Source organism: Syngnathoides biaculeatus, chromosome 2, assembly GCF_019802595.1.
Source record: "Syngnathoides biaculeatus isolate LvHL_M chromosome 2, ASM1980259v1, whole genome shotgun sequence".
Classification (NCBI taxonomy): Eukaryota; Metazoa; Chordata; class Actinopteri; order Syngnathiformes; family Syngnathidae; genus Syngnathoides; species Syngnathoides biaculeatus.
The window spans coordinates 26,507,327-26,533,951 of NC_084641.1; the positions used below are offsets into that span (position 1 = coordinate 26,507,327).

General features: G+C 43.9%; 3 protein-coding genes across 10 annotated transcripts in view; 1 reads left to right on the forward strand and 2 right to left on the reverse strand.

Moving 5' to 3' along the window:
- Positions 1-15,061, reverse strand: part of LOC133513228 (ankyrin repeat and SAM domain-containing protein 1A-like) — a 78,965-nt gene extending 63,904 nt beyond the window's left edge. For 6 of the 7 annotated variants that reach the window (XM_061843827.1, XM_061843809.1, XM_061843800.1 and 3 more), the window contains exon 1: positions 14,547-15,061. In XM_061843827.1, the coding sequence (XP_061699811.1) occupies positions 14,547-14,725 (179 nt within the window). In that variant the 5' untranslated portion in view covers positions 14,726-15,061. Of the gene's footprint in view, positions 1-13,949; positions 14,017-14,546 lie in introns of those variants that run through there. The other variant, XM_061843845.1, reaches the window with a different exon arrangement.
- A 134-nt stretch (positions 15,062-15,195) lies between these two features.
- On the forward strand, positions 15,196-20,519 carry taf11 (TAF11 RNA polymerase II, TATA box binding protein (TBP)-associated factor). 2 transcript variants are annotated; one of them, XM_061843885.1, is made up of 6 exons: positions 15,196-15,350; positions 17,130-17,350; positions 17,431-17,561; positions 17,640-17,727; positions 18,776-18,872; positions 19,945-20,519. In XM_061843885.1, exons 2-6 carry the CDS (start codon positions 17,171-17,173, stop codon positions 20,073-20,075), a joined length of 627 nt encoding a protein of 208 aa, XP_061699869.1. In that variant the 5' UTR covers positions 15,196-15,350; positions 17,130-17,170; the 3' UTR covers positions 20,076-20,519. The 2 variants fall into 2 exon arrangements, with proteins under 2 accessions (XP_061699869.1, XP_061699861.1); XM_061843877.1 differs by lacking the exon at positions 15,196-15,350 and adding an exon at positions 15,841-16,101.
- A 118-nt stretch (positions 20,520-20,637) lies between these two features.
- The window catches only part of bltp3a (bridge-like lipid transfer protein family member 3A), a 34,162-nt gene continuing 28,174 nt past the window's right edge, over positions 20,638-26,625 (reverse strand). The window contains exon 21 of the mRNA XM_061843866.1: positions 20,638-25,628. Within this exon, the coding sequence (XP_061699850.1) occupies positions 25,512-25,628 (117 nt within the window). The 3' untranslated portion in view covers positions 20,638-25,511. The remainder of the gene's footprint in view (positions 25,629-26,625) is intronic.

Genomic DNA, 26,625 nt, shown 5'->3' on the forward strand with positions numbered 1-26,625 from the left:
GGTACACCCTGAACTGGTCGCCAGCCAATCATAGGGCACTTTGAGACAAACAGCCACACTCACAAATAACACCTCGGGGCAATCTAGAGTGTCCAATTAATGTTGCATGTTTTTGGGATGTGGGAGGAAACCGGAGTGCGCGGAGGAAACCCACACAGGCACGGGGAGAACATGCAAACTCCACACAGGCGGGTCCGGGATTGAATCCGGGACCTCAGAACTCCGAGGCCAACACTTTACCAGCTGATTCACCGTGCCGCCTAACTCATTTCAAAGAATTTTTAATTTAACTTCTTCTACAGTACAAAAAAAGTGATGTCTAAAGCGAAGTGATATGGACAGAAGTGTGGCTGTGCACCCAGCAGGTGGGCAGGAAGACTGCTGAGAGGAGAATAGTGGGAGATGGAGGGAGAGACGCCATCCACAGGACCACACAGACCAAACTTCTGGACCACTAATGGGCAACTTAGCGGTGCTGCGTAGGTCTACACAGCAGGGCCCATATTTCAGTGCTTCTGACACACAAAGAAAAATGAATACTCGGGGGTCTTATTGCTTCCTTACATCTCCAGGTATTTGTTACTGCAAGATTTTCAATGAGATGGTGAACTGGAGTGAATATTAACAAGAACATATGGGATTACGCGAGTCCATTTGGCGCCCCTTTCATGCACCACGCAAGAAGCAACACAAGCCTACCACAAAGAAGGAGACAAAGCAAATATGATCATTTTGTATCTAAGATGTTAAATGATTTGAATCAAAGGTGTTGAAGCACTTTAGGCAGTCACTCGCATTTGAAAAATGTACGGGTGTGGTCACCTATGCTCGCAGATAAAGTAGCGGGTGTGATAAGGGACCTTAAAGACCTTAAAATAACTTATTGGATGAATGTAACATAACTGTAAATTAAAAATAAAATAAACAAAACAAACAAACAAACAAATGATCATTTCCACTTTCAAATGATATTAGTAGAACATGATATAAGACGGTATTTAAAATTTTTCAGCAATAAAAATTCTTGATCTGACAAACTTTGATGAAAAGTTAAATGTCAAGGAATGAACATGAACGGTCTATAATCGCTATGTTTTGAAAATGCTGAAAGTTTTGTTCAACATAATCGGCGTTAGTGGCAACAAGCTGGCGATACATTGGAACAAACACTCCTGTCAGCAATCGTGATGTATTGTTATAATCTAGCGGAATTTATGCCGCTATCTATTGTCAATCCATTAATGAAATCTATATCTTCCTAAAGGATGTAAGAGATGGGCGCACACGCGCATCGTCTCGACTTTATGTGCATGCGCTCGATGTATTGGCCACACTAGAATCAAGCGACAAGGTGGATGATAGTCGAACGTCTTTTTTTTTTTTTTTTTTGGTGGGGGGGGGGGGTCATGCTGTCACACGAGCAACCAAAACTACGACGCGATCGACGCATTGAGCCCCCCTGGTGTCACTGAATTTCCTTTGACATGACGTAAATTCAGCTCGGAACATGCGCTTTTGGCATCACTTCCGTACATGCTCAGGACGGTTAACTTGCATTTCCTGTTTCCGGGGGAATACTGATTGTTTGGGAGCAGGCTTGTTCTGTTAACATTTATGAAATAAACACGTAAATTAATGTCAATACTACACAAAATAGGTAGCGTCTTTCAATATCTATTTTTTTTTTTACACGTGACAAATTTTACGCACGTGATTTTTCGTGGCCAACTGTGCAGATTTGACAGCGCAATAGTGTGCGTGCGCAAACGCGCTCGTCAAATGTGAGTGACTGGTAAATAATCCCGGTTGCTCAAGATTCAACATTACAATGTTATCAGGTTAGTGATCATTTCTGTCCCAAAAATGCATTTTTTGAAAGGCTTTTGTGACCAAACAAAATGGCAGAAACGCGATGTTGGCATGACACGAGCAAAAACTGCAGCCGGTGGATAAAATTGAAAAATGAGGTGGCGTGCTCCGTTTGATTTGGTCTTGCCGTTTAGCGGCTATTGCCACAAAGTACGGCTACAACGATCCATTCATGTTCTGACAAAAAAAAATATGAATAGCCAATACTGATAATGCAACTTGCTCCTTGCTGAACCAATCACGTGTTCTCAACACAACCATGTACATTTAAGTCGAGGGACACTCTGAATGAATGTTCCCTTCGTAAGAAACAACGGGAGACATTGGCCGTGGCTCAACAGATGACATCTTTAACAAAGGCCCAAAGGGTTTGGCAGGATCAAGTTATTTAGGTTTTGTTCAGTCTGACAAAAACAGAGTAGTGTGAGCCCCCCGCCGCCCGTGCTCCCTCCCTCCCCATCCACAATAAACCATTTGAATAGCAAAAGACATCCTAGTAAGCAGTAAGCAGTTGAAAATAAGGGTTTCAAATGGATGATCAAATGAATTGCCCCTCAATACCAGCTTCTCGGACTTACATTGGAATTGGGGAACTTGGAAAAAGCTTTTGCATGGTCAGATTATACATGTTATGAATATACTTTTTTTTTTTTTTGGTCTTACACCACAGGTGTCAAACTCAAGGCCCGGGGGGCAGATGCGGCCCGCCACATGATATTTATGTGGGCCGCAAAGGGAAATCATGTGTGTCAGCTTCCATGATTTTTGTTAAAATCTGTACCCAGATTTCAAATTGTCATATCACAAATGATGACGTTGAGACATTTTTGTGTTCCCAAACATCAACAAAATTTGGAAAATCCGTTACTCTTGACTTCTGATTCCAAAACTAGTTGATACATTGTGTAAATATGATGGGTCAAAGATTTTTATGGTTTCACAATCATAATGGCCCTCTGAAAGAAACCACTACGGCAATATGGCCCGCGATAAAAATGAGTTTGACACCTGTCCTACACAGTTGCACAATTTTCCATATTAAGACTTTTGACGGGAAAATATTCACATCAAAACATTAATTGTAAACCAAGAACATTTTAGATCCATGTCAACTGATGTGGAAAAAAATATTCTGATTGGATATTGCTCGACCCTGTCGGTGTTGAAATGTCAATGCTAAATAAATATTTTCATTTTGTAATCTATGAAGCATTCATATCAAATGTATGCTAATGCAATTGCTTTCCTTTTTGTAAGGTTAGTAGACAGTTGTACCCATAAATAAAATTGTACTATGATTGGGATCATAATTTCTTTCGGTGTTTTGGCCATGGGTTTCTCAACTTTGGGTTTGGTCAAGAAATTTCATTTCCGTGCATCACTATTAATGTATACAATAAAGTCATGACTGTAGTTGTAATTTGTTATATACTGTATATTTGTAAACAATTCATAGTCTACAAAAAGTGCTTAAAGGCCACACCATACATATTTCTAAATCATATATTGTATGAAATGCAATATCAATGTTGAACCGTAAAAAAAATATTTTCATTATGTGGCCAATTATGGAGCGGGAGATTGACAGACGGATCGGTGCACCGTCTGCAGTGATGCGGACTTTGTATCGGTCCGTTGTGGTAAAACGGGAGCTAAGTCGAAAGGCGAAGCTCTCAATTTACAAGTCGATCGATGTTCCTACCCTCACTTATGGGCATGAGCTGTGGGTCGTGACCGAAAGAACAAGATCCCGGATACATGCGGCGGAAATGAGTTTCCTCTGCAGGGTGTCCGGGCTCTCCCTTAGAGAACGGATGAGAAGCTCGGTCATCTGAGAGGGGCTCAGTGTCGAGCTGCTGCTCCTCCGCATTGAGAGGAGCAAGATGAAGCGGCTGGGGCATCTGATTCGGATTCCTCCCGGACGCCTCCCTGGTAAGGTGTTCCGGGCACGTCCCACCAGAAAGAGACCCCGAGGACGACCCAGGACACGCTGGAGAGAGACTATGTCTCTCGGCTGGCTTGGGAACGCCTCGGGATCCCTCCGGAAGAAGTGGAAGAAGTGGCTGGGGAAGGGGAAGTCTGGGTATCCATGCTGAAGCTACTTCCCCGGCGACCCGATCCAGAAAAGCGGTAGATAATGGATGGATGGATGGATGGATGGATGGATGGGGCCAAATAACTTGACAAAATTATGGCCTGATTACGATACAAACTTATCAAAGATTTCAAAATAGATGGTTTGTTAGGTGTAGTAAGGATGAGTCACTGTAATGGTGCTAAATTATTGTGGTATCAAATCCTGCCCAAAATAGAAAACATCATCAGCAAAATATGTCTTTGCAAGCTAAAACAAATCAATGAAGGATGAAAAGAGAAGATCGGCTTTAAATTGTGTTTCTGGAAGGACTGCGCAATATTTGTCTACATCAGTTTTCAGGATTCAAGGCTACAAACCACATGCCAGAACACTTTCACTTTCTGCCTCTCCCACACACAGATGAGGAATTCACTACTGCCGGGAGTTGTCTTGTTCTCCGACTACACGAACACAAAGCGTAAACCTCACATGCCGAGCAGCGCATCCCAAACTCAGATGCTCCTCGAGCGCTCACATGGCAGTGTTGGATTTCCCAGCTCACCACACCGCCTACTACGAGACATAGAAATGATGCAATGTGAATGGCAAGCCTGCCGCTCATCAGTTCCTCAGAACGAAAATGCAGTGCAGTGCTGTTGCGCGACTTGGATTCCGGGTGATTTGGATGCGCTCTAGTGAAACTATGAACCACCAATCAGTGCACCTTCAAACTGCACACATCGGCGCCCGTGTATTTTAAAAAAAACTACCGTAATTTCTGGACTGCAAGCCGTGTCTTTTGTCACAACCTTTCAACTTTCAACCCTGCGGTTTATACAATGATGCGGCTAATTTGTGCATTTTTTCTAACGGCCGCTTGGGGCGCTCGAGGACTGGAGCAATGTAGAAAGACGAAAAAAAGCTTTCAGAGGTAATAAAAGCAGGTGGCCTGAACCGTGTTGCTGCTGTGTTACTGCCGTGTCTAAGTGACTTTTACCGGTAAGTTGTTGTTTTTTTTTTTTTTTTACCTAGCTCTATTGCTGCTGCGTTACTGTCGCTTCACAGGCACTGTTTGGAACTTTGAAAACTCTTTCTGTGTACCGTCTTTCTTTGTAAATATCTCATGTTTCAATATGGGCGCGTGCGGCTTATAGACAGGTGCGGCTTATGTATGTACAAAATGGTTTTTCCTTTAAAAATATGAAAGGTGAGGCTTATAATCAGGTGCAGTTTATAATCCAGAATTTACGGTACTTGTTTTGGGTTTTTTTTCCCTTTAAGAGCAGACTATGTGACTTATTCAGCATATTTTTTTCATAGGTGACTGCAGTCTGACAGCTTTGGAGTGCTTAGAACGAGGCAGAAATAGAAGCTGTAATGTAATGGAAGCATCTGGACCAAAGCCCAGCACTTAAAATGCAAACCAAATCATCATAGTCCATATGAAAACTGACCCTCCTGCAAAACAATAAAGAGTATTGGATCCTAGAGAACTCTTTGCAGCTCATCCTGTCCCAAAATAATGCAGACCTCTATTGGCCAAATGGGAGTCGAATGAGGTGGGCATACTAAATAGCCGGTCTAGTACTAGCCAGATGACCGCTCAATTTTCTTTCCAAGACCAAAACCGGCAAGAAAAGCCCTAAAATGGTCATATGAATATGAAAAGCCATCCTTCAAGGCTTTGTCAGCCGGACAAAGGATGTGTGCTGTGAATCTACGAGACAAGCCTTCCTCTGGCCAAGCTTTCAGGGTGTCCGTCCAAATTTCACAGCATTCCTGTTTATCTCCCCCTCAGTGGGCAGACTCTTTGTTTTTCTTGTCAGGTACTTTATCTTACTTCAAGTTCACCCACAACTATGGTTTATGTTTTTTACAAAGTACACCAGAAAATTAATGAAAAGACCTAGTTCCATAGAGCTTCTTCTTCTTTACATTTCGGCTTGTCCCGTTAGGAGTCGCCACAAACAGCGTGCCATGAAAAATTTTGGGCCCCTTCTCAAAGTCTTTTTTTTTTTCTTCTTTTGAAAGTTTAAGACCATCAAACAAGTCTAAATATTTGACAAATTACATTATAACCCAAGTAAAAGGGAGTTTCTTTCGGCGTCGCCACAACGTGTCATCTCAGATGAACACACATGTATGTTTGGCACAATTTTTTTTTTTTTTTTACACCAGATGCCCTTCTTGACGCAACCCTTCTCAGGGAGTGGAGGCCCCAGTGGGATACGAACCCAAAACCCCTGGTTTAGCAAACCAGTGCTCTAACCACTGGGCTACGGGGCCTCTACATTATAACCCAAGTGATCTTGATTAATTAATAGTTAACTGTTGATCAAGGGGAAAAAAAAAAAAAAAAAAAAATCAGTGAAGCCCAAAAAAATGGGGTTCTGATTTCCTATGATTCAGAACTAGCATAGTTTTTTTTCTTTTATTACAAAATATTTTTACATTGTCTAATTGTAATCCGACATGTATGGTATGTAAGCGTGAATCTCTGCTATACCCTCAGTCCCTTAACCTGGCAGTGTGTATTATTACACAACAACGCAATACTATTAAAATCTATCTGAATAAAGTGATGGAAAAACTGTGTTGTATTTTATTTTTTAATGTTGAATACAGGCGGCATGGTGGCCTCACAGTTCTAAAGACCCGGGTACGATCCTGCCCCCCCCCTTGTGTGGAGTTCACATGTTCTCCCCGTGCCTGCGTGGGTTTTCTCCGGGCACTCCGGTTTCCTCCCCCAGTAAACATGCAACATTAATTGGACACTCTAAATTGCCCCTAGGTGTGATTGTGAGTGCGACTGTTTGTCTCTACGTGCCCTGCGATTGGCTGGCAACCAGTTCAGGGTGTACCCCGCCTCCTGCCCGTTGACAGCTGGAATAGCTCTCCAGCACTCCTGGCGACCCTTGTGAGGATAAGCGGCTAAGAAGATGGATGGATGTTGACTACAAGTTAAATGCTGAAAAATGTCAGTAATGAAATTTTCAAGTCAACTTTAAACAATGTTGCAGTTCAAATCAGCGTTGTGAATTTTGGGAGTTACACTGATCACGGGTCCTTTGAATATAAATATTCATTTTTTTCTGTCCTCCACATGTCCTTATATATTTGGAAAGATGATAAATAAACTTGATTTTGTCACAAACTACGCGGAAGGTACGACCCAGATGCAGGAAGCCGAGCCGTAAGCGTGGAATTTAGGAAGGTTTATTGCCAGGCAGAGGCAGTCCAACAGGACAATGGCACAAAAATCACAAAGGCAAAAGGCTTGGTCCAAAAAACATGCAACAATCTGGCAAAACATGAAAACAGAACTTGATATGACTCGGATGTGACTGATGTGACTCGGTAACGCTGTGACACGGGTCAAGGCAGTCACGCCAGCTGACGCTCGTGGACACTTGCATGCACTGTACACACAACGATCTGGCAACAAGTGGCCTGAAAAACAAGGACTAAATACACAACATTATCAGGGCGCTACGAGGTGCAGCAGCGCACACGAGGACGTGGCACACGGCCACGCCGCCGCAGCTGCTGTCAAACACCTGACCTAACTCTGTGCTTCCGAATGCCTGCTGATTCATTACATGGTGTAAAAATGTTAGGGTAGGCGGGAATTTTTAGGGTGGGACGGGAGTCGAAACCACAAGCTTATTTATTAGATTTTTTTTTACCCCTTACCTCGCACTGTGAAAAAATTATTACCTCTCGTGTTAAATCGCAAAATAATTGTGGCTAATCACAGCTTTTGTTTGATTTTATTACCTCCAGCCAATCAATACAAAACAAAAGCTGTTTGACAAAATGAAGCTGGACAAAATAGCTAAAAAAGTTGCAACAAAATGACATGATTTAAATAAAAAAGAAGCACACCAAATCCCATCTACAGTCAGGAAAATAAATATTTGAACACCCAGCCATTTTGCAAGTCCTCCCACTTTGAAATCGGGAGTGGTCTCAAATTTTCCTTTTCGGTCTACTGTAAGAGACATAATCTAAAAATAAAATCCAAAAATGTCAATGCATTTTTTAAAAATAATTTAATTGTATGTTACTGGGCGGCACGGTGGAGCAGCTAGTAAAGCATTGGCCTTACAGTTATGAGGACCCGGGTTCGATCCCGGCCCCGCCTGTGCGGAGTTTCCATGTTCCCCCCGTGCCTGCGTGGGTTTTCTCCGGGTGGGCTCTCCGGTTTCCTCCCATGTCCAAAAAAAACATGCAACATTAATTGGACACTCTAAATTGCCCCCAGGTGTGATTGTGAGTGTGGCTGTTTGTCTCTATGTGCCCTGCGATTGGCTGGCAACCAGTTCATGGTGTACCCTCCCTCCTGCCCATTGACAGCTGAATAGGCTCCAGCACTCCCCGCGACCCTTATGAGGATAAGCAGCAAAAGAAAATGGATGGATGGATGGAAGGATGGATGTTACTGCTGCAAATAAGTATTTGAACACCTGCCACTCAGCAAAAAAAATTTGGTTCTCAAAGACCTGTTTGTCTGCCTCTAAAAGTTTGACCTACACTTTACTTATATTATTTTAAATAAGACGCACCCGTTTGACACAGTTAGCTGCATAAAGACATCTGTCCACCCCACACAAACAGCAAGACTCCAACTATTAACATGGCTAAGACCAAAGAGTTGTTCAAAGACACTAGAGACAACATTTCAAACCTCCACGATGCTGGAAAGTCTACGGGGCAACTCCAGAGCTGCTTGGTGAAAAAACATCAACTGTTGGCGCTATTATTAGAAAATCGAAGAAGCTAAACATGACGCCCAATCTCCCTCGGACTGGGGCTTCAAGCAAGATCTCACCCCGTGGCGTATCAATGAGCCTAAGAAAGGTGAGGAATCACCCCAGAACTAGACGGGAGGAGCTTTTTATTAACCCGAAGAGAGCTGGCACCACTGTTTCCAAACTCACTGTGGGTAATATACCAAGACATCCATTTTCTGAGCTGCTTATCCTCACAAGGGTCACAGGGAGTGCTGGAGCCTATCCCTGTTGTGGCCCTGCCGGTCCCTGTCCTGGCCGTACCGGTCCCCGATGCAATCAGCGGACTCAAGTAATTATGTCCCTGTTCTATAAAACCACACATACGGTCTGGCCTTTGGCAGATAGTTGCTTCATGCCTCGTTCCCGCACTCTCGTCATCCCGTTCCTGATCTCCCGTGTACCGACCCCTGCCTGCCCACTGACCCGCCTCCGACGCCCGACGTCCTTGTTACTGCTGCTCCCGTTGACTGCCTGCCTGATCCGCGAGACACTGGACTGAATAAATACGTTTCCCGAACTGCCTCTAGGTCTCCCGAGACGTGCATTTGGGTCCAACCCCGTGTTCTGGTCGTGACAATCCTGGCTATCATTTTTTTTTACGCAGTGCCACCTAAGGGATCGAATTCCACCTTAAAAAAAAACAACAATTAATGTCCTCAGTTTCCAAACATTTATTGAATGTTGTGAAGAGAACAGGTGACCTAACACAGTAGTAAACATGACACTGTCCCAAATTTTTGGGAACGTGTTGCAGGATAAATTTCTACGTTATTGATTACTGTATTTTCTAAAAACAAATTTCGCTGTTTGAACATAACATATCTTGTTTTATTGTGTATTCAATGAAATGTAGGTTGAACATGATTTGGAAATCGTTGTATTATGATGCAACTTTTGGGGAAATTCATGATTATTAAACCTTTGTGCTTATACGGGTAGCTAATTCATGAGCTTGCAACTCAAAGAATCCCTATCCACCACGTTTGATTTGATGTTCATTTAAACGTGCTGGGGTCGGCGCCCTTCCCATGGCAACCACTGGGGTGAGGCCTCCTGGGAAAGCTGACATTCCGCAGATCCGAGCTGCACAACTACATGCTTATAACAACACTGCAGGTCTTGACATGTGTCGCATTCCAAAGCGAGGACACGAAAAGCCAGTGAAAACACACATCAGAGAGCGTTAAGACAATAATAATGGATTCGGCTGGATCGTTAATAAAAGGTAGCCTTGATGGCTATCGCTTTATTATTTTGTACAAATTCCCATGAATCTGTAACTTCTTCATGACAAACTACACTGCAATAGGAATGAATGTACAGTGGACCCTCGGGGTTTGAACAAAATTCGCTCTTGTAGTGTTCAGTCCTTGTTGTTCAACCTCTGAAACATATTGTCCCATAGGAAATAATGTCAATGAGTTAAATCTGTTCCCAATACTAAATTCCTATCATGTAAAAACACCCATTATTTAAACAATTAAAAAAAAATGCATATACTTAAAACAGCTTAAATGTGCATGATTTACCTTTTTGGTGACAGTGTGATGATTCGAGAGGGAAGGAGGAAGTGTTATGCAGAAGTCACCCTCCATGAATTGACTGCGTAATTCTCCAGTAGCTTCTCGATTTCTTCTATTATCTGTGCCCTTTGCTCTGTAATGGTAGTCGCTCCTTTGGCAATGCTATCTGGCTTTTATTACATTTTTATTTTTTAGGATACTCGAAATAGTCCACTTAGCCATAGCATGCTCGCTACCAAGAGTTGTAAAAATGCACTGCATTTCCGTACTTAGCATACTTAGATCCACTGTGGTTCTCCGTTCAACTTTCCTGGTAGCACCGCTGTCTTTCTTTGGGCCCATGGCAAAAAAAAAAATACTGGAAAAATAACGAAAAAAAAACAATCTTGATATGTACTCGAGAAGGTGTGCTAAGAGTACACACTGCCCCGGCTCACGTCGGCTACATGGTCAACATGGCCGGGTGTTTGGACACAGTGAATTGCGTCAAAAACAGAAGCATTTGTTGCGCTGATTTTTTGGGACGATTTGGAGAACAACCGAGACTTTCAAACTCCGAGGTTCCACTGTATAGAGAATCATACTACACCTCCATCAATCCTCTTTCCACCGCTTATCCGAGGTTAGGTCACAAGGGCAGGAGCTTTAAAAGGCACACCCAGAATTCCCTGTCTCCTGTTACTTCATCCAGCTCTTCCGGGGAGATCCCTAGGAATTCCCAGGTCACCTGAGGGACGTAGTCGCTCCAGCGTGTCATGGGTTGTCCTGGGGGTCTCCTCCTGGTGGGATGTGCCCGGAACACCTCACAAGGGAGGCGTCTGGGAGGCATCCGAATCAGATACTTTAGCCACCTCATCTGACTCCTCTCAATGAACAGAACTGAATGGACCTTACCAGGGTGGCCGAGGAGTGTGATCCCCCTGCAGGTGGAACACACCCTCTGGTCCACCCTTTTAAAAAGGGCAAATTTCATCAACCTTTAACCACCTCGGTGACCTCGTCCCGAGAGAGAGGAGAGCCCACCTCAGAGAACCCAGACTCTGGGTCCTCATGGGAAGGCATGTCAGTGCAATTTTGGAGCACTCAAAGTATTCTTCCCACCAACTCACAATGTTCCCTGTCAAGCTCAGTGGCGCCCCACGCCCACTCTACGTAGTGTTATTGGTCCACTGCTTACCCCTCCTGAGATACCGGATGGTGGACCACAATTTCCTCAAAGCCATCCGGAAGTCTTTCTCCGTGGCCTCACCGAACGCCTCCCATGCCAGAGTTTTTGCTTCACCGACCACCAAACTTGCACTCTGCTTGGTCAGCCAGTACCAATCAGTTGCCTCAGGAGTCCCAAAGCCAAAAAGGCTCAACATGCTTCCTTTTTCAGCTTGACGGCATCCCTCAGCGCTGGTGTCAAGCAACTGATTTGGGGATTGCCACCACAACAGAACCACCTTACAGCCAAGTTCCATTTGGTTGCCTCAACAATAGAGGCGTGGAACATGGTGCACTCGGACTTGCTGTCACCCCCCCCCCCCCCCCCCCTGCCCCGGAACATTAGCAAAGTTTTGTAAGAGGTGAGAGTTGAAACTCCTTCTGAGTTGGGATTCCGCCAGACGTTCGCTACAAACCCTCGCAATACATTTGGGGCTTCCGTGTTGGACCGGCATTTTCCCCCACCATCGGCGCTGACTCCATACAACACGTAGTGAGCAAATTGTTACACTGTACTCAACTTAAAGTGCCACTGTCATGAAATGCGTGATTTTTAGTATGTTATTAATGATAAAAAAAAAAAAAAAAAAAACAGCAGTCGGGATGGACCCATCTGTTTTTTTCCCCCACCACAAAACATGATTTTGACATGTATGGCTTTTTGTAACTCCCGCCATGAAAATCCTCTGGAGGGATTTGTTTTGGAGAAGAAGCAGGAAATGAAGTTAAGGGCAGTAGTGCGCTCAAGCAGACTCGTTTGCTTCTATTAGTTTTACCTGCGGGAAGGTAGCTCTTTGTTCCTTCGCGTTAGCCAAAATACTGGCTCGTTGCATTGCTGGATATTGCTCCAACACTTGGGAGGATGCATTTACCCTTCATAAGTTTCCATGGACCCGGCTCCTCATGAAAAATGGATTGGACGGGTGCAAAGGACGAGAGCTTCGTGGGTAGGTGTGTATAAAGCCACTAGAAAAACAATAGTTGGGGGGAGGACATAATCCTTTCAGAACGTAACAAAAGATCTGCGTCTGTAAGTCAAGGTGCTAAATGTGTCGAAGTGCCTGCCAGCGCCGTGTCCGCCGATCGCGACTTTGGCCAAGCTCCCGTGTCCTATAGTAGGTGGGCGGACGAGCCACCGCCGAAGCCGTGCCTCGCGACCAGGCTGGCTCATACATACATATCATTTAAGTATGGCTCGAAACAATTGGGTAATATTGCCCCGGACACTTTACTCGGTTGTGAGATGTTCTCTTCTTCAAAAAGAGCTTCCGTGTCGGAAGGGGTGTGTTCGTCTCCCATAGTAGGGTCCACCGCGTGTTTTCAATGGCAGTAAATGTAGCAAATATGGCGACCACTTGGATGTCAATTGACACTTCTGCAACTTTGCGCATGGATGACGCGCTCTCCGCTCATATTTATGATTTTCGTACAGACATTGAAGTGAATAATGTTATATGTATTTTTTTATTTCAAAATCTATTTTAGAACGTTTACAGGGATGACACTTGGGCTTTAATGTAGTATTTCACTGTGAAGCCTTTAACTAGTGAAAAGTATATTCAATTAAGAAAACTAATCACACAGAGCTCCCATTCATTAGTCTGAAGAGGTGAGTTGACAGACTGTGGTCAGCCCACACTCTTTGAGGCAGTCACTTTCAAACCTCAACTTTGTCTCTAAATTGGATTTCCGATTGGAAGGTTTTAATGTAATTAAACTCGAAGATGCTGCACCCACCATGCATCATTACTGACTTTACAATAGCACTTAATATAAAGAGCGCGAGGACGCTTTGACTGATAAATGTACATCCCTATTAATGATGATGCATCACAGCCAAGACGATTTTGAGTGGATTGATTCTATCATAAAAAAAAGACTTGCGTACAGAACAAGTTGACGTACTCCAAGCTGTTGTGGTTCGCCAATATTACAGGCAATGAGCCGCTTATGGTCACTACGACTGCCGGCCATCCATCGATCCATCCATCCATCCATCCATTTTATTTGCCGCTTATCCTCACAGGGTTCGCGTGGACTGCTGGAGCCTATCCCAGCTGTCAACGGGCAGGAGGCGGCGGGGTACACCCTGAACCGGTTGCCAGCCAATCGCAGGCCACATGGAGACAAACAGCCGCACTCACAATCACACCTACGGGCAATTTGGAGTGTCCATTTAATGTTGCATGTTTTTGGGATGTGGGAGGAAACCGGAGTGCCCGGAGGAAACCCACGCAGGCACGGGGAGAACATGCAAACACCACACAGGCGGGTCCGGGATTGAACCGGGGACCTCAGAACTGTGAACCCCACGTCACCGTGCCGCCCGCCGGTTGCTGGCCATTCGTCTCAAAATGATACGATGAAAGTGGTATAACTACATATAATAACATAACTGTAACCAATGGCAATTTCAATAACATCCACTTCCAGTTAACAAATTCCAGGCAGACACAGCGACCGCAGATGTCATGTACAGACCTGACAGGCTGGAGATTGCATTCAAATGAATATCATCAAAGCCAGCAGGAAATCCAAAATCTTCAAGATGGTGGCTAAAACCTCATCAAAATGTTTACCTCACCAAGGACTTCCCCCTTCTCGTGACCTCTGCCGCAAAGCTCGCAAGGCAGCTGAAGTCAACAGGAACACACTCGCGAGCTCGCCTCACACACTCGACCGGTTCGATGAAAGTTGCACAGGTTGGCAACTACACCTTCACTAGTGAGACTGCAAGCATTGAATAATGCATGTCAATCTTTGTCGTTTACGTGTCCGCAGTATTTTGTTGGAGATATGTCGCTGCATGATCGCCTGGCAGTGGTTTGTGCACATTAGATTACAATTGGCTGGGAGCTAACAAAGAAGCACGAGCCAATGCTCGGTTGGCTTTGACGCAATGTTTGCTTTCTCAATCAAATAAAATCACAATTTGGCGCAAGCAAAACGCGATTACTCATCATCATCATCATCATCATCCAACATTGTGCTGCGATCTGATAGTGGACCACGAAACGCCGCAGCGCAGACGGGAATGGTCCAGTCAACCGCGTCTCCTTCCCCTCCATTGGAGCCTACCTGAGCAGACTGGAGAGCGGATGCGAGACGGCAGCGTGGCCGCCGCTGGTGCCGCTTCCGCCGGTTCCGTGCGAGCCGCCGCCGACGGCAGCGGACGGTCGTTTCCCGGATAAAAGCTTCTCCACCGCGGCCAGGTTCCCAGTGCGCGCCGCTTCGAGGAGCTCCTGCTCCTTCCCCATTGTGGATCCGTTAAAAAAAAAAAAAACCCGAAGGAGAAGGACTGGGTTAGCTTGTGAAATTCCTCCGCGACACCCCTCCTTTTCCTCACAATTTCAAGTTATTACTCCTCTGGAAATTACAAAAAAAAAAAAAAAAAAAAAAGCCCCCTCCGCCGCTCGATCTATCCCGACGGCCGCTCCACGGCGTCGTTGGCGCCCAAAACGGGGGAAAAAGTTTCGGTGAGGCGCACGGCACCACCGTGGAGCAAACTTCCTCTGGCCAGTCCCCGCTCGACGTCCGTCACTTCCTCGAAACTGCTCCCTCTCGCTGCTGCATCTCCAACCCCGATCCTCCCCCCCCCCCCCCTCCCGTGCAGGCAAGTCTCGCACATGCACGGAATGCACAGCCCCGGAGACCGCGCGACACACGCGCACCCCTCCCCGGGCTGTGCGCTCCGCGAGGTAGTGCAAGAAATGACGCGCTTTCCTCCTCGCGTCTCTGACCTATTTAGCAATTAACGGAATTGTTGAAAATAACGACCAAAAAAAAAAAAACCAAAAACTTTTGTTGTTTTTCAACCTGTCAAATTGTGTCGGTGGGTGTGAGCAGCGACATCATCATCATCCTCATCAGGAGACTGTGCAGGTGAACGAGTTTTGCAGTTATGACCTCAATCGGTCGTTAAAATAAAATAAAAATAAATGAAAAACGCCCGACAAGCTTGATAAAATTGTCTATGCTATCCAGCAAGTTATTATAATCAGTCATAGATTCTGATTTTTTAAAAATTACACTGCGCTAACATTATATATACAATTCGAAGAGGTTTTTTTATCGTTCTTTCTCGAAAATGTTTTTAATTAAATGCAGCTATATTTTCGGTGCAGTTGTTTTGGATCTCATCTCTCGCCGTGCTTATTAAAAAAAAAAAAAAGTAATTCGTTTTAGAAGATGGTTTTAGAAATTAATGCAACCCACGATGTATTAAAATTAACATGTTTTAAAAGCCACTAAAATCATGTGCCAGTCACAATTTTAAACAAAACAGGTTAAAAAGTAAGACTCACTACTGTTACCGCGCATGTTTCTCAATAAAGATTTGACACCACTTTGCGAAATCCCTGTTGTGTCGTCTTCAGTGTTGTTAATAAAGGTTATACAAACAGGAACCGGAACTGGCGCTTAGCACCAGCAAGTTTCTTGTGACTCTTCTCAGCATTCTTAGTCCAAAAACTCAAAAGTCACTTGGATAATTTCGAGATTATATTGTTCGTTTATGAGGGAAACGTTTCTTATAGAATGTGCTTAATTTCTACCCGATAGCGGCCTGTTAACTCGAATTTTACCTTCTTCGTTAGCTTAGCTTCTCCTTTGTTGACGTCTGACTCCGTTGAAGGTAAGCGTGAATTGTTTTATTCTTATTTTACCTGACAACAAACATACAAACTGAAATCAAACAAGTGCTGCATACATTTAAACAAAATAACCCATGTGTGATTTGATTTGTGTGGGCTGCTAATTGTCCTTTCCTAGGTTCCCCCGGACACTATCCATATTACGAAAAAATTCTAACTCATGCAAAAAAAATAAATAAATAAACACTATAATTGGAAAGAACTTTGGAAAACATTTAAAATATTACTCAAAAGATCTCAATAGTTCAAAAAACATAAAAGTTATGACCATTTAAAGATTGGGAATATGCAAAAAGTTGTGACCATTCCGGTTTCTTAAAAATGTCCTAACTTGTTTTTTTTTTTGTTTCTGAACGGATTTTTATGAAATTTCAGTGATGGCAGCTTGACGAAATCGTTACCATTTGCACTTGTTTTCATTATAATTGCACACAAAGCTACAAATCCGGCAGTTTTACCGATTTTGCAATGCGGCCAACATTTTTGCGAGCAGTCACATCGCCTTCATATTTGACGTATGCATGAATGAGTACATATAAAACAAATGAAGTACTTGAGAAAAAATATGTACATACCGAGGATTTAAAGGAGAAAAATTTTGAATAAAAAGTAATACAAATTCTTCTGAGCAATTTTCAAAATCCAAAATGGAGGTTGTAGGCAGAAACGTGGACTAATCACAAGCCTGTGTTGTTTTGGTGCAATAATAAACGAGCCTTGTACACGCAAAATAGTGTCGCATATCTTATTCCAGATAGTTTCTTATACAAGCACAGGCAGATCCGTTGCACAGTACAATGAACGGCCGGGTTGTCGCACACCTATAATATCTTGTGTTGACCGGAATGTCGCAAATCGGTTCAGTAATCTTACTGTGTCTGTCAATATACAAGGTTTAATGTAGAATCTAAATACTGTGTATGTGTTCACTTGCAGGCCTTTAACAACACGAAAACACGGGTTGTAGTCAACGCACATCCACTGTAGACTTACCATTATTCACTGTTAGTTCTTGCAGAATCGAAGCGGACTTATCCTGAGCGAGCGATAATGGCGGATCCTGCGCGGATCCAAACTGAGATCACACCTGAGAGATCGGCTGCCGCCCAAGATGAGCAGCCTAAAGCTAAGGCGACCGAGGAAGGAACGTATCCGGCTCCGGAAAAGACTGCGGACGAACCCAAGGAGTCGTCGTCCTCGCAAGACCACCACAAAGAAGACGAGCCATCTGTAAGTATATTTGTGTACTTTGAGCTCAAATGACTGGTGACTAAAATTTTGGCCACTATTTTATTTTCCTTTGTGCGAAGGAACCAGCAGGAGCAGAGGATGAGGAGGAAGGAACTTCAGGTCAGCCCGCATCTAAAAGACTAAAGGTGGAACCGGAAAAGAAAAAGGAAAAGCGGCAAAAAGTCGACGAGGATGAAATACAAAAGATGCAGTAAGATATTTTCAACCAAACCCAAACGTTAGTCATTCTGTTTTAATGAATTAACACACTTCTTGCTGTTTTTGGAAGGGTTTTGGTTTCGTCTTTCTCTGAAGACCAGCTGAATCGTTACGAAATGTACAGGCGGTCTGCCTTTCCGAAGGCGGCTATTAAGAGGGTACGTGGTGTTTCCAAAATCTTATCCATATACTGACTGGTCAGCACGGTGGCGTAGCTGGTGAAGCGTTGGCCTCACAGTTCTGAGGTCCCAGGTTCAATCCCGGCTCTGCCTGTGTGGAGTTTGCATGTTCTCCCCGTGCCTGTGTGGGTTTCCTTCCACATCCCAAAAACATCCAACATTGAATGGACACTCCAAATTGCCCCGAGGTGTGATTTGTCTCTACATGCCCTGTGATTGGCTGGCGACCTGTTCAGGGTGTACCCCACCTCCTGCCCGTTGAATGCTGGGATAGGCTCCAGCACTCCCCGTGACCCTTGTGAGGATAAGGGGCTAAGAAAATGGATGGATGGATGGATATCGTGACTGGTATTGAAACAAGGCACATATTTTGTATTACTGAAATAAAATAAAATTGTGACAAATAGTATTTACAGTATACGGAAGTAATGATCTCAATTTACTCACTTGGTGTGAAACCTGGCCCAGTTTTGTTGAACACAAAACAGGAAGGGAAGCTTGTGCTGGGATGGATAAACAAACGAAAGCACTAATTTCCCAAACATCCATCTATCTTCTTTGCTGCTTGTCCTCACAAGGGTCATGGAGGAGTGCTGGGTCCTATCCCAGTTTTCGACAGGCAGGAGTACACCCTGACATGGTTGCCAGGCAATCACAGGGCGCATGGAGACAAACAACAGTCACACTCACAATCACACCTAGGGGCAATTTAGAGTGTCCAATTAATGTTGCGTGTTTTTGGGATGTGGGATGTGCCCGGAGAAAACTCACGCATACACGGGGAGAACATGCAAACTCCACCGCTGAGTCCGGGATTGAACCCGGGACCTCAGAACTGTGAGGCCAATGCTTTCCAGCTCCTCACCCGTGACGCCAATTTTCCAACCAATAAGGGGAAATTGGGTCATTTTGCGCAGCACCGCTCTTGATCTCTCAAGACACATTGACAGGCCAGAATCACTGCATGAACGTAACAGTTATGACAAAATAATCACGCCCATTTGTATTTTTCTACTCTGTTCCCAAGCTGATCCAGTCCATAACGGGGTCCTCAGTGTCCCAGAACGTGGTGATTGCCATGTCGGGTATCTCGAAAGTTTTTGCTGGGGAAATCGTTGAGGAAGGTGAGAGGGGAATACGCTCAGGTAGACTTTAGCTTGTCAATAGAGCTCGTGCACGTGGCGTCACCATTTTCACGGCGCCACATTGCCGGTCAAAAAGAGCTGCTGACATCGTGTGGACATTGAACCGGAGAATATGTACAATACCCGACACCTGTTGTACTGTTGGTTGTCACAACAGACGAGACAGATATTCAAAGAGGTCATTCTATGGAATACCAGCTGAAAAGACCGGAAAATAATGATTGGATTTCGGCAATTAAATGTGATGGCTGGTGCCCAACCAAAATAACACACACACACACGCCTGTGTAGCGATCGCTTCATTTCAGGTCGGAATGATTATTCTCAATCTCAAATTACCAAAAAGTATTTATAATGCCAAGTTGGCTCATTTGTGAACAATGCGTATTAAAAAAAAAAGTCGCAGAGGTTTACAGGGGTTAAGTGTGGCTGCAATCGCTTCCATGTACGTTCCATGGAGACGACGCCGTCCTTTTTTTTTTTTTTTTTTCATAGTTAATGAATGTAAATGAGTGTAAAACCAGGGGTCATTTATTTAAATATTAGTATTTGTAGCTGAAAAGATTGATGGATTCCGGTAAAGGTTAACATGTCGCCGAACACACTTTGGCGTTCACAAGGCGTCAAAACCGTCACCATGTGGGATTTATTCCTGATGAGAACAGATCCAGCAACAGCGTCCAGACTTTTATACGGTTTCAAACTTTTCCGCTGTAAATCTTGATGACTTACTCACCAGATCCACGTGTAGATCCAATTTCTTATCAACGAAAACATCGACTTTGGTATTAAATACGGGTCCTCTATGCTGAGATTATCAAATTTTTCCACGTACTGCCATTTATTTTCACCTTCTAAATGTCTGACAGTATCGAACTTAGACTCTGGGCGTCGTGCTACAGGACACATTTCCGTGTCGTCTCCTACCGACTTAGCATTGAGCAATGCTTAGCTTGACCGGTAATGTGGCGATGTAAACAAAAGTCACATGTTTTTATGACGCCAGTGCATGAGCTCTATTAGTTGCAGTCAATAATTTGTGTTTTCCCAGCGTTGGACGTTTGCGAGACTTGGGGAGATACGCCACCTCTTCAGCCCAAACACATGAGGGAGGCAGTCAGGAGGCTGAAGAGCCGCCATCAGATTCCCAACACCAAGTACAAAAACATTCTTTTTCACTGAGGAGCGCAGCTTCAAGTGACACATCACGGATGACCACACCGGCCCCAGTACGAAAACGGCACCGTTTCGCCAAGGAAATTCTGCATTAACGGTCCGACAACTTACTGAACAGATCCCAAGATCAGTGTCCGTATCGCTGAAGGAACTTTGATCCACGCGTGATGAAGGACTTCGAAATGGAATTACTGCCACTTCTTCTAGTTCTTGCCGCTGCCATGTGAACGTTTGATTGAACGTTCGGTTAAATTTGCAAAAATTGAAGTATGCTTGAGTTATGTACCTAAAAATACTATTACCGATTGGCCTTTTATATTGAATGTTTCAAAAAATGATTTTTTTTTTTTTTTCATTGCAAGCAAAGTGATTGTGAAGCAACTGCAGCATGCAGAGCTCCGGACTGTGTCAATGGGTGTATTCATGTACCATAAAAACAGTTTAAACGTTTATAGCAAGTGCTCATTTATTCTGTTAAAATATTTTACACTCATTACCGGTTCACAGAACCAATTTCATATTAGTCTTAAGTGATGAAGACATAAGATGCAATATTCCACACGGGTACCGTCCACGGGGTTCAAAACTCTTGAATCGATGGCTCACATGCCACCTTTCTCATTTATGTAAAAATGAGTGAAAATCCCAGTGATGTTACTCACACAAGTCCAAATAAAACGACAACACTTCAGTTCATGCATTAGAGAGGAAAAATTCACACACTTTTTTTTAGTGGCCAACCAGTTTGTGCATCACACACTTGCTTTTGAGGGCAAAGATGTGACAAACTCAGCGCTGGATTTCCTGCTCCGCAACATTGACAGCGGGTGCTGTCACACTTGATTTAATCACAAATACAAGACTACAGTGAGGAAAATAAGTATTTGAACACCCTGCTGTATTGCAAGTTCTCCCACTTAGAACTCACGGAGGGTTCTGAAATTTTCATCGTAGGTGCATGTCCACTCAGAGAGAATCTAAAAAGAAAAATCCAGAAATCACAATGTATGATTTTTAAACATTTTTTTTTGTGCGATACAGCTGCAAATAAGTATTTGAACACCTATCAGCTAGAATTCTGACCCTCAAAGACCTGTTAGACTGCCTTTAAAAGTCCACCTCCACTCCATGTATTATCCTGGATCGGATGGACCTGTGTGAGGTCGTTCGCTGCATAAAGACACCTGTCCACCCCGTGCAATCGGTAAGACTCAAACTTGTAACAAGGCCAAGACTAAAGAGCTGTCCAAAGACACCGGGAGACAATTGTACAACTCCACACGGCTGGAAAGGGCTGGGGAGAAATTGCCAAGCAGCTTGGTGAAAAAAGGTCCACTGTTGGAGCAATCACTAGAAAATGAAAGAAGCTAAACATGACAGTCAATCTCAGTCGGAGAGGAGCCCCATGCAAGATATCACCTCGTGTGGTCTCAATGATCCTTAGAAAGGTGAGGAATCAGCCCAGGACAGCACGATAGGACTCGGTCAATGACCTAAGTGTTGGTAATACACTAAGACGTCATTGTTTGAAATCACGCATGGCACGGAAGGTTCCCCTGCTTAAACCAGCACATGTCAAGGCCCGTCTTAAATTTGCCATTGACCATTTGGAGGATACAGAGGAGTCATGGGAGAAAGTTTTTTTGTCAGAGGAGACCAAAATGGAACTTTTTGGTCATTATTCACTAACCGTGTTCGGAGGAAGACGAATGAGGAGTTCCATCCCAAGAACACCATCCCTACTGTGAACCATGGGGGTGGTAGCATGATGCTTTGGGGGTGTTTTTCTGTACGTGGGACAGGACGACTGCACTGTTTTAAGGAGAGGATGACCACGGGCATGTATTGTGAGATTTTGGGGAACAACCTCTTTCCCTCAGTCAGAAAATCGAAGATGGGTCGTAGCTGGGTCTCTCAACATGACAATGACCTGAAGCACACAGCCAGGAAAACCAAGGAGTGGCTCCGTAAGAAGCATATCAATGTTCTGCCATGGCCTAGCCAATCTCCAGACCTAAACCCAATAGAAAACCTCTGGAAGGAGCTGAAACTCTGTGGTTCTCAGCGACAGCCCAGAAACCTGATCTGGAGAAGATCTGTGTGGAGGAGTGGGCCAAAATCCCTCCTGCAATATGTGCAAACATGGTGAACAACTACAGGAAACGTTTGACCTCTGTACTTGCAAACAAAGGCTACTGTACCAAATATTAACGTTGGTTTTCTCAGGTGTTACAATACTTATTTGCAGTGTATCACACAAATTGTTGAAAAAAAAAAAAAAAAAAAAACGTTTTGACTTCTGGATTTTTCTTTTTCGATTATCTCTCTGACAGCGGACATGCACCTACGATGAAAATTTCAGACCCCTCCATGATTTCTAAGCGGGAGAACTTCCAATATAGCAGGGTGTTCAAATACTTATTTTCTTCAGTATGCGGTCCACGCCTGTTCTTTTTCTTGTTTTTGGTTGATGAGCAACAATATTGCTTAAAATATGTAATAGTTCCCATCTCATCTGCTTGGAAGGCAACAAAGTAACATTGACATGAGTGCATTGGTGAGTTTTAACCACAAAGAATTTTGCCTCGTACACGCGAGACGTGACCTCAGAGGTCAGTATTGTCAATTCATTCCCTCTCAAGACAAAATAGCACACCACATGACAATATAGAATTATCAACATTTAAAAACATTCAAATAATGAATGTCATATTGTACAGTTGTGATGAGTGGCTACGTTGTTATTCTGCATTAAACAGAAAAAAAAAATGCAAGGATTTGGTCTGTCAATTCTGTTTCACAGTAATATTAAATGTTCCGAAAAAGTGCTTCACGTGTCACAGCATGAGCATGCATAATTAGTACCACAAAGATTTTGGAATATGGTTCCAAAATACTGTACAATAATAGCGAGCCATAAAATGCTAGATCATCTTATGCTCAGTGTCCCCTGCTAACGAACATGATCAGCTCGTTTCCTGGCAAGTAACAACAGAGCCACTGTAAAGGCGCTAAATTCTAAACCCAATATATTTCATAACCTTAACACTGCATGGACAAAAAAAAAATGAAAACTGATATGATGGCAACAAGGTGAACTCTGACTTGCATATGCCAATTTTTTATACTGTACATACACGTACAGTATGTGGACGCACACAAACACACCACATTTCACAATGTGTTCAATGTTTTGACGACTATGCTACATAATTTCATACGTGGAGGTATATTGAGTCCCAATCTACAATACAAAGTCGTGCACTCGGTGCACATTTGACACGTGATCAACCTTAACCCATTCATAGGCAGGGTGGCAATTTTTTGCCTTATTAAGATAAAAGTCAGATTCTAACAGGCCACAATCAAGTAAATAACACTTTTTCATTTATGGTTCAGTTATATGATAACTTGATGGAGCCATGTTGGGCTGGGACAAAAAGGGAAATAACACCATCCTACCTTTGAGTGAGGAGTTATCCTCTCCTGATACCAAATTACGGCTTCAGATTAAAACACTTAAAAATTTTTATATACTGAAGGATATAATGCGTGAAAATCACGATGTCCCAAAAATGGGACACTGCCCACGAATGGGTTGACCCGTTCAGTAGCCGTATCATAAATTTATAATGTGTAAAAAATTGAAAGTCTGACATGTAAAACTAGCGTGACAAATCCTAAAACCGCACAACAAGTCGACTGTCCATGCTAATGGGGCAAGAAAAAACACGATTCACTGTAGGATTAGAGCACAGCCAGTAATGTACTTGGCTTGAGCTGGAAGTATTAGAACGGTGACGCATTCAAAATGTGCCTCAGTTTGATTGCCACAATGGATTTGAAATTAATCAGTCAGGCAATGTAATCAAAGTGTATACTCTATTATTAGTATTTTTTTTTGGCCTAAGGAAAGGAGGGAACATCTCACTCCATGGAGATCCATCCATTTTCTGAGCCACTTCTCCTCACAAGGGAGTGCTGGAGCCAATCCCAGCTGCCATCGGGCAGGAGGCGGGGTACACCCTCAACCGGTTGCCAGCCAAATCGCAGGGCGCATGGAGACAGACAACAGCCGCGCTCACAATCACACCTAGGGGCAATTTAGAGCATACAATTAATGTCTCATGTTTTTGGGGATGTGGGAGGAAACCGGAGTGCCCGGAGGAAACCCACACAGGCACGGGGAGAACATGCAAACTCCACACAGGCGGGGCCGGGATTGAACCTGGGTCGTCAGAACTGTCCAACGCTTTACAGTTCCGCCACCGTGGCGCCCTTGTAGGTCAATCATCTAAATCCACAGGTGTCAAACTCAAGGCCAGGGGGCCAGATCCGGCCTGCAGCAGAATTTTATGGCGCCCGCGGAGGCAAATCACGTGTCCATGATTTTTGTTTGAATCTGTACCAAAATCTCCAATTGTCATTTCACAAACGATGACGAGAGATTGCAAGCATTTTTTTGTGTTTCCAAATGTCAACAATCGTTGAAAAGCCCATTACCCTTGATTTCTGATTCCGGAACTAGTTCCTAAATTTCATGTGTTGATATGATGGGTCAATTCAAGCTTTTGATGGTTTCACAGTCATAATGGCCCTTTGACAGAAACCGTAAACACAATGTGGCCCGCGCTAAAAAGGAGTTTGACACCCCTGATCTAAATTCTTTTGTTGAGCCTTTTATAATTTACATGAAGTTCGCAAAATGGCTGTAATTCCTAAAAGACCCTCGTGACAATTTTAAAATACTTTAAATGAAAGCTGAAAGTCAATATTTGAATCGTAACAGTGGGATGGAACAGTTGACGGAACGTGCTATGTGACAGAAGAGTATACGTCAGGATGAAGGGCAAAGTTTATAAAACAGTGGTAAGGCCGGCCATGATGTACGGATTGGAGACGGTGGCACTGAAGAGACAACAGGAAGCAGAACTGGAGGTGGGAGAAATGAAGATGTTGAGGTTCTCGCTCGGTGTGAACGGGCTGGAAAGGTTTAGAAATGAGCTCATTGGAGGGACGGCCAAAGTTGGATGTTTTGGAGACAAAAGTCCAAGAGAGCAGACTTCGGTGGTTTGGACATGTTCAGAGGCGAGAGAGTGAGTATGTTGGTAGAAGCGTGCTGAGGATGGAGCTGCCAGGATGGATGCTGTGAGAGAGGCCATGAAGACTGTGAGTGTTAGAGAGGAATATGTACGAGATAGGCTTAGATGGAAAAAGATGGCACGCTGTGGCGACCCCTAACGGGACAAGCCGAAAGGAAAAGAAGAACGGGAGTTTTATTTCAAATATACTGAGTCAAAAAATATGTCATAGTCCATATAAGTCGTCATCATGTAATGATCTAGACTGTCCAGATGTGCTCGGAAGGGGTGACGCTGGCTTCTGCCAGTGTTCTTCCGCAGGAGCAGTGATCCCCGCAAGAGGGATCAAAGTCCAAAAGGCTCAGAGCGTGAACTCGGGATCATACTTTTTGATCTCCAGAAGGAGGCGTTCTCGGTCACAGAGGGCCTGTGTGAGGGCAATCTGCGCATCAGAAAGCTTGGAGTCCAGGGTTTGCCTCTGTAATTGCATGATAATTACATCAGTGAGTGAGTAGCATGGTATAATGCAATATACGTTCTGTTTATGACTGGATGATACAAGAAAATTAGTCTCATCAATAATTGTTTTTCATGGTTCAGAGTAAAGGAAAATGCGACTAAAAAAAGAAACCACTTTTTTTTTTTTTTTTTTTTAATAAATCATGCGTGCATGCATCATAGGTTATGTGTAACAAGCTAAAAACAAGACAATCCGTTAATGATCGCCAGAGGCGTTGCAGCAGCACACAGGACACGGCACAGTGTCTGCAACACAGGTGTCAAACTCAGGGCCCGGGGGCCAGATCCGGCCCGCCAGATGATTTTATGTGGCTCGCAAAGGCAAATCATGTGTGTCAACCTCCATGATTCTTGTTCAAATCTGGACCAAAATTTCAAAGTATTCTTCTTCTTTTCCTTTCGGCTTGCCCCGTTTGGGGTCGCCACAGCGTGTCATCTTTTTCCATCTCCTGCATCCTCCTCTTGAACACCCACTGTCCTCATGTCCTCCCTCACCACATTCATCAACCTTTTCTTTGGTCTTCCTCTCTTTCGCTCTTTTGCCCGGCAGCTCCATCCTCAGCACCCTTCGACCAAGATACTCACTCTCTCGCCTCTGGACATGTCCAAACCATCGGAGTCTGCTCTCTCGAAACCTTGTCTCCAAATCATCCGACTTTGGCTGTCCCTCTAATGAGCTGTTCTACCGATATACTCACTCTCGCAGTATGAATCCATAACGTTTGCTCGCAGATACTTCTGTCCTGAGTCTAGCCTCCATTACTCTTTCCCATGACTTCATTGTGTGCCTCATCATCTTTATTCCTCTATAATTCCCACAGCTATGAACTTCGCCTTTGTTCTTAAAAATGGGAGCTAGCAGACTTTTCCTCCATTCTTCACGCATCTTCTCGCCTGCTAGTATTCTGTTTAATATGTTGGTCAAAAACTCCACAGCCATCTCTCCAAATTGCTTC

Bases quoted from the DNA above. Each gene is read 5' to 3' on its own strand.
- taf11 (XM_061843885.1), top strand. From the start codon at position 17,171: ATGGCGGATCCTGCGCGGATCCAAACTGAGATCACACCTGAGAGATCG. The intron at 17,562-17,639 runs GTAAGATATTTT...TGTTTTTGGAAG, and splicing joins GATGAAATACAAAAGATGCA to GGTTTTGGTTTCGTCTTTCT. The intron at 17,728-18,775 runs GTACGTGGTGTT...TCTGTTCCCAAG, and splicing joins CGAAGGCGGCTATTAAGAGG to CTGATCCAGTCCATAACGGG.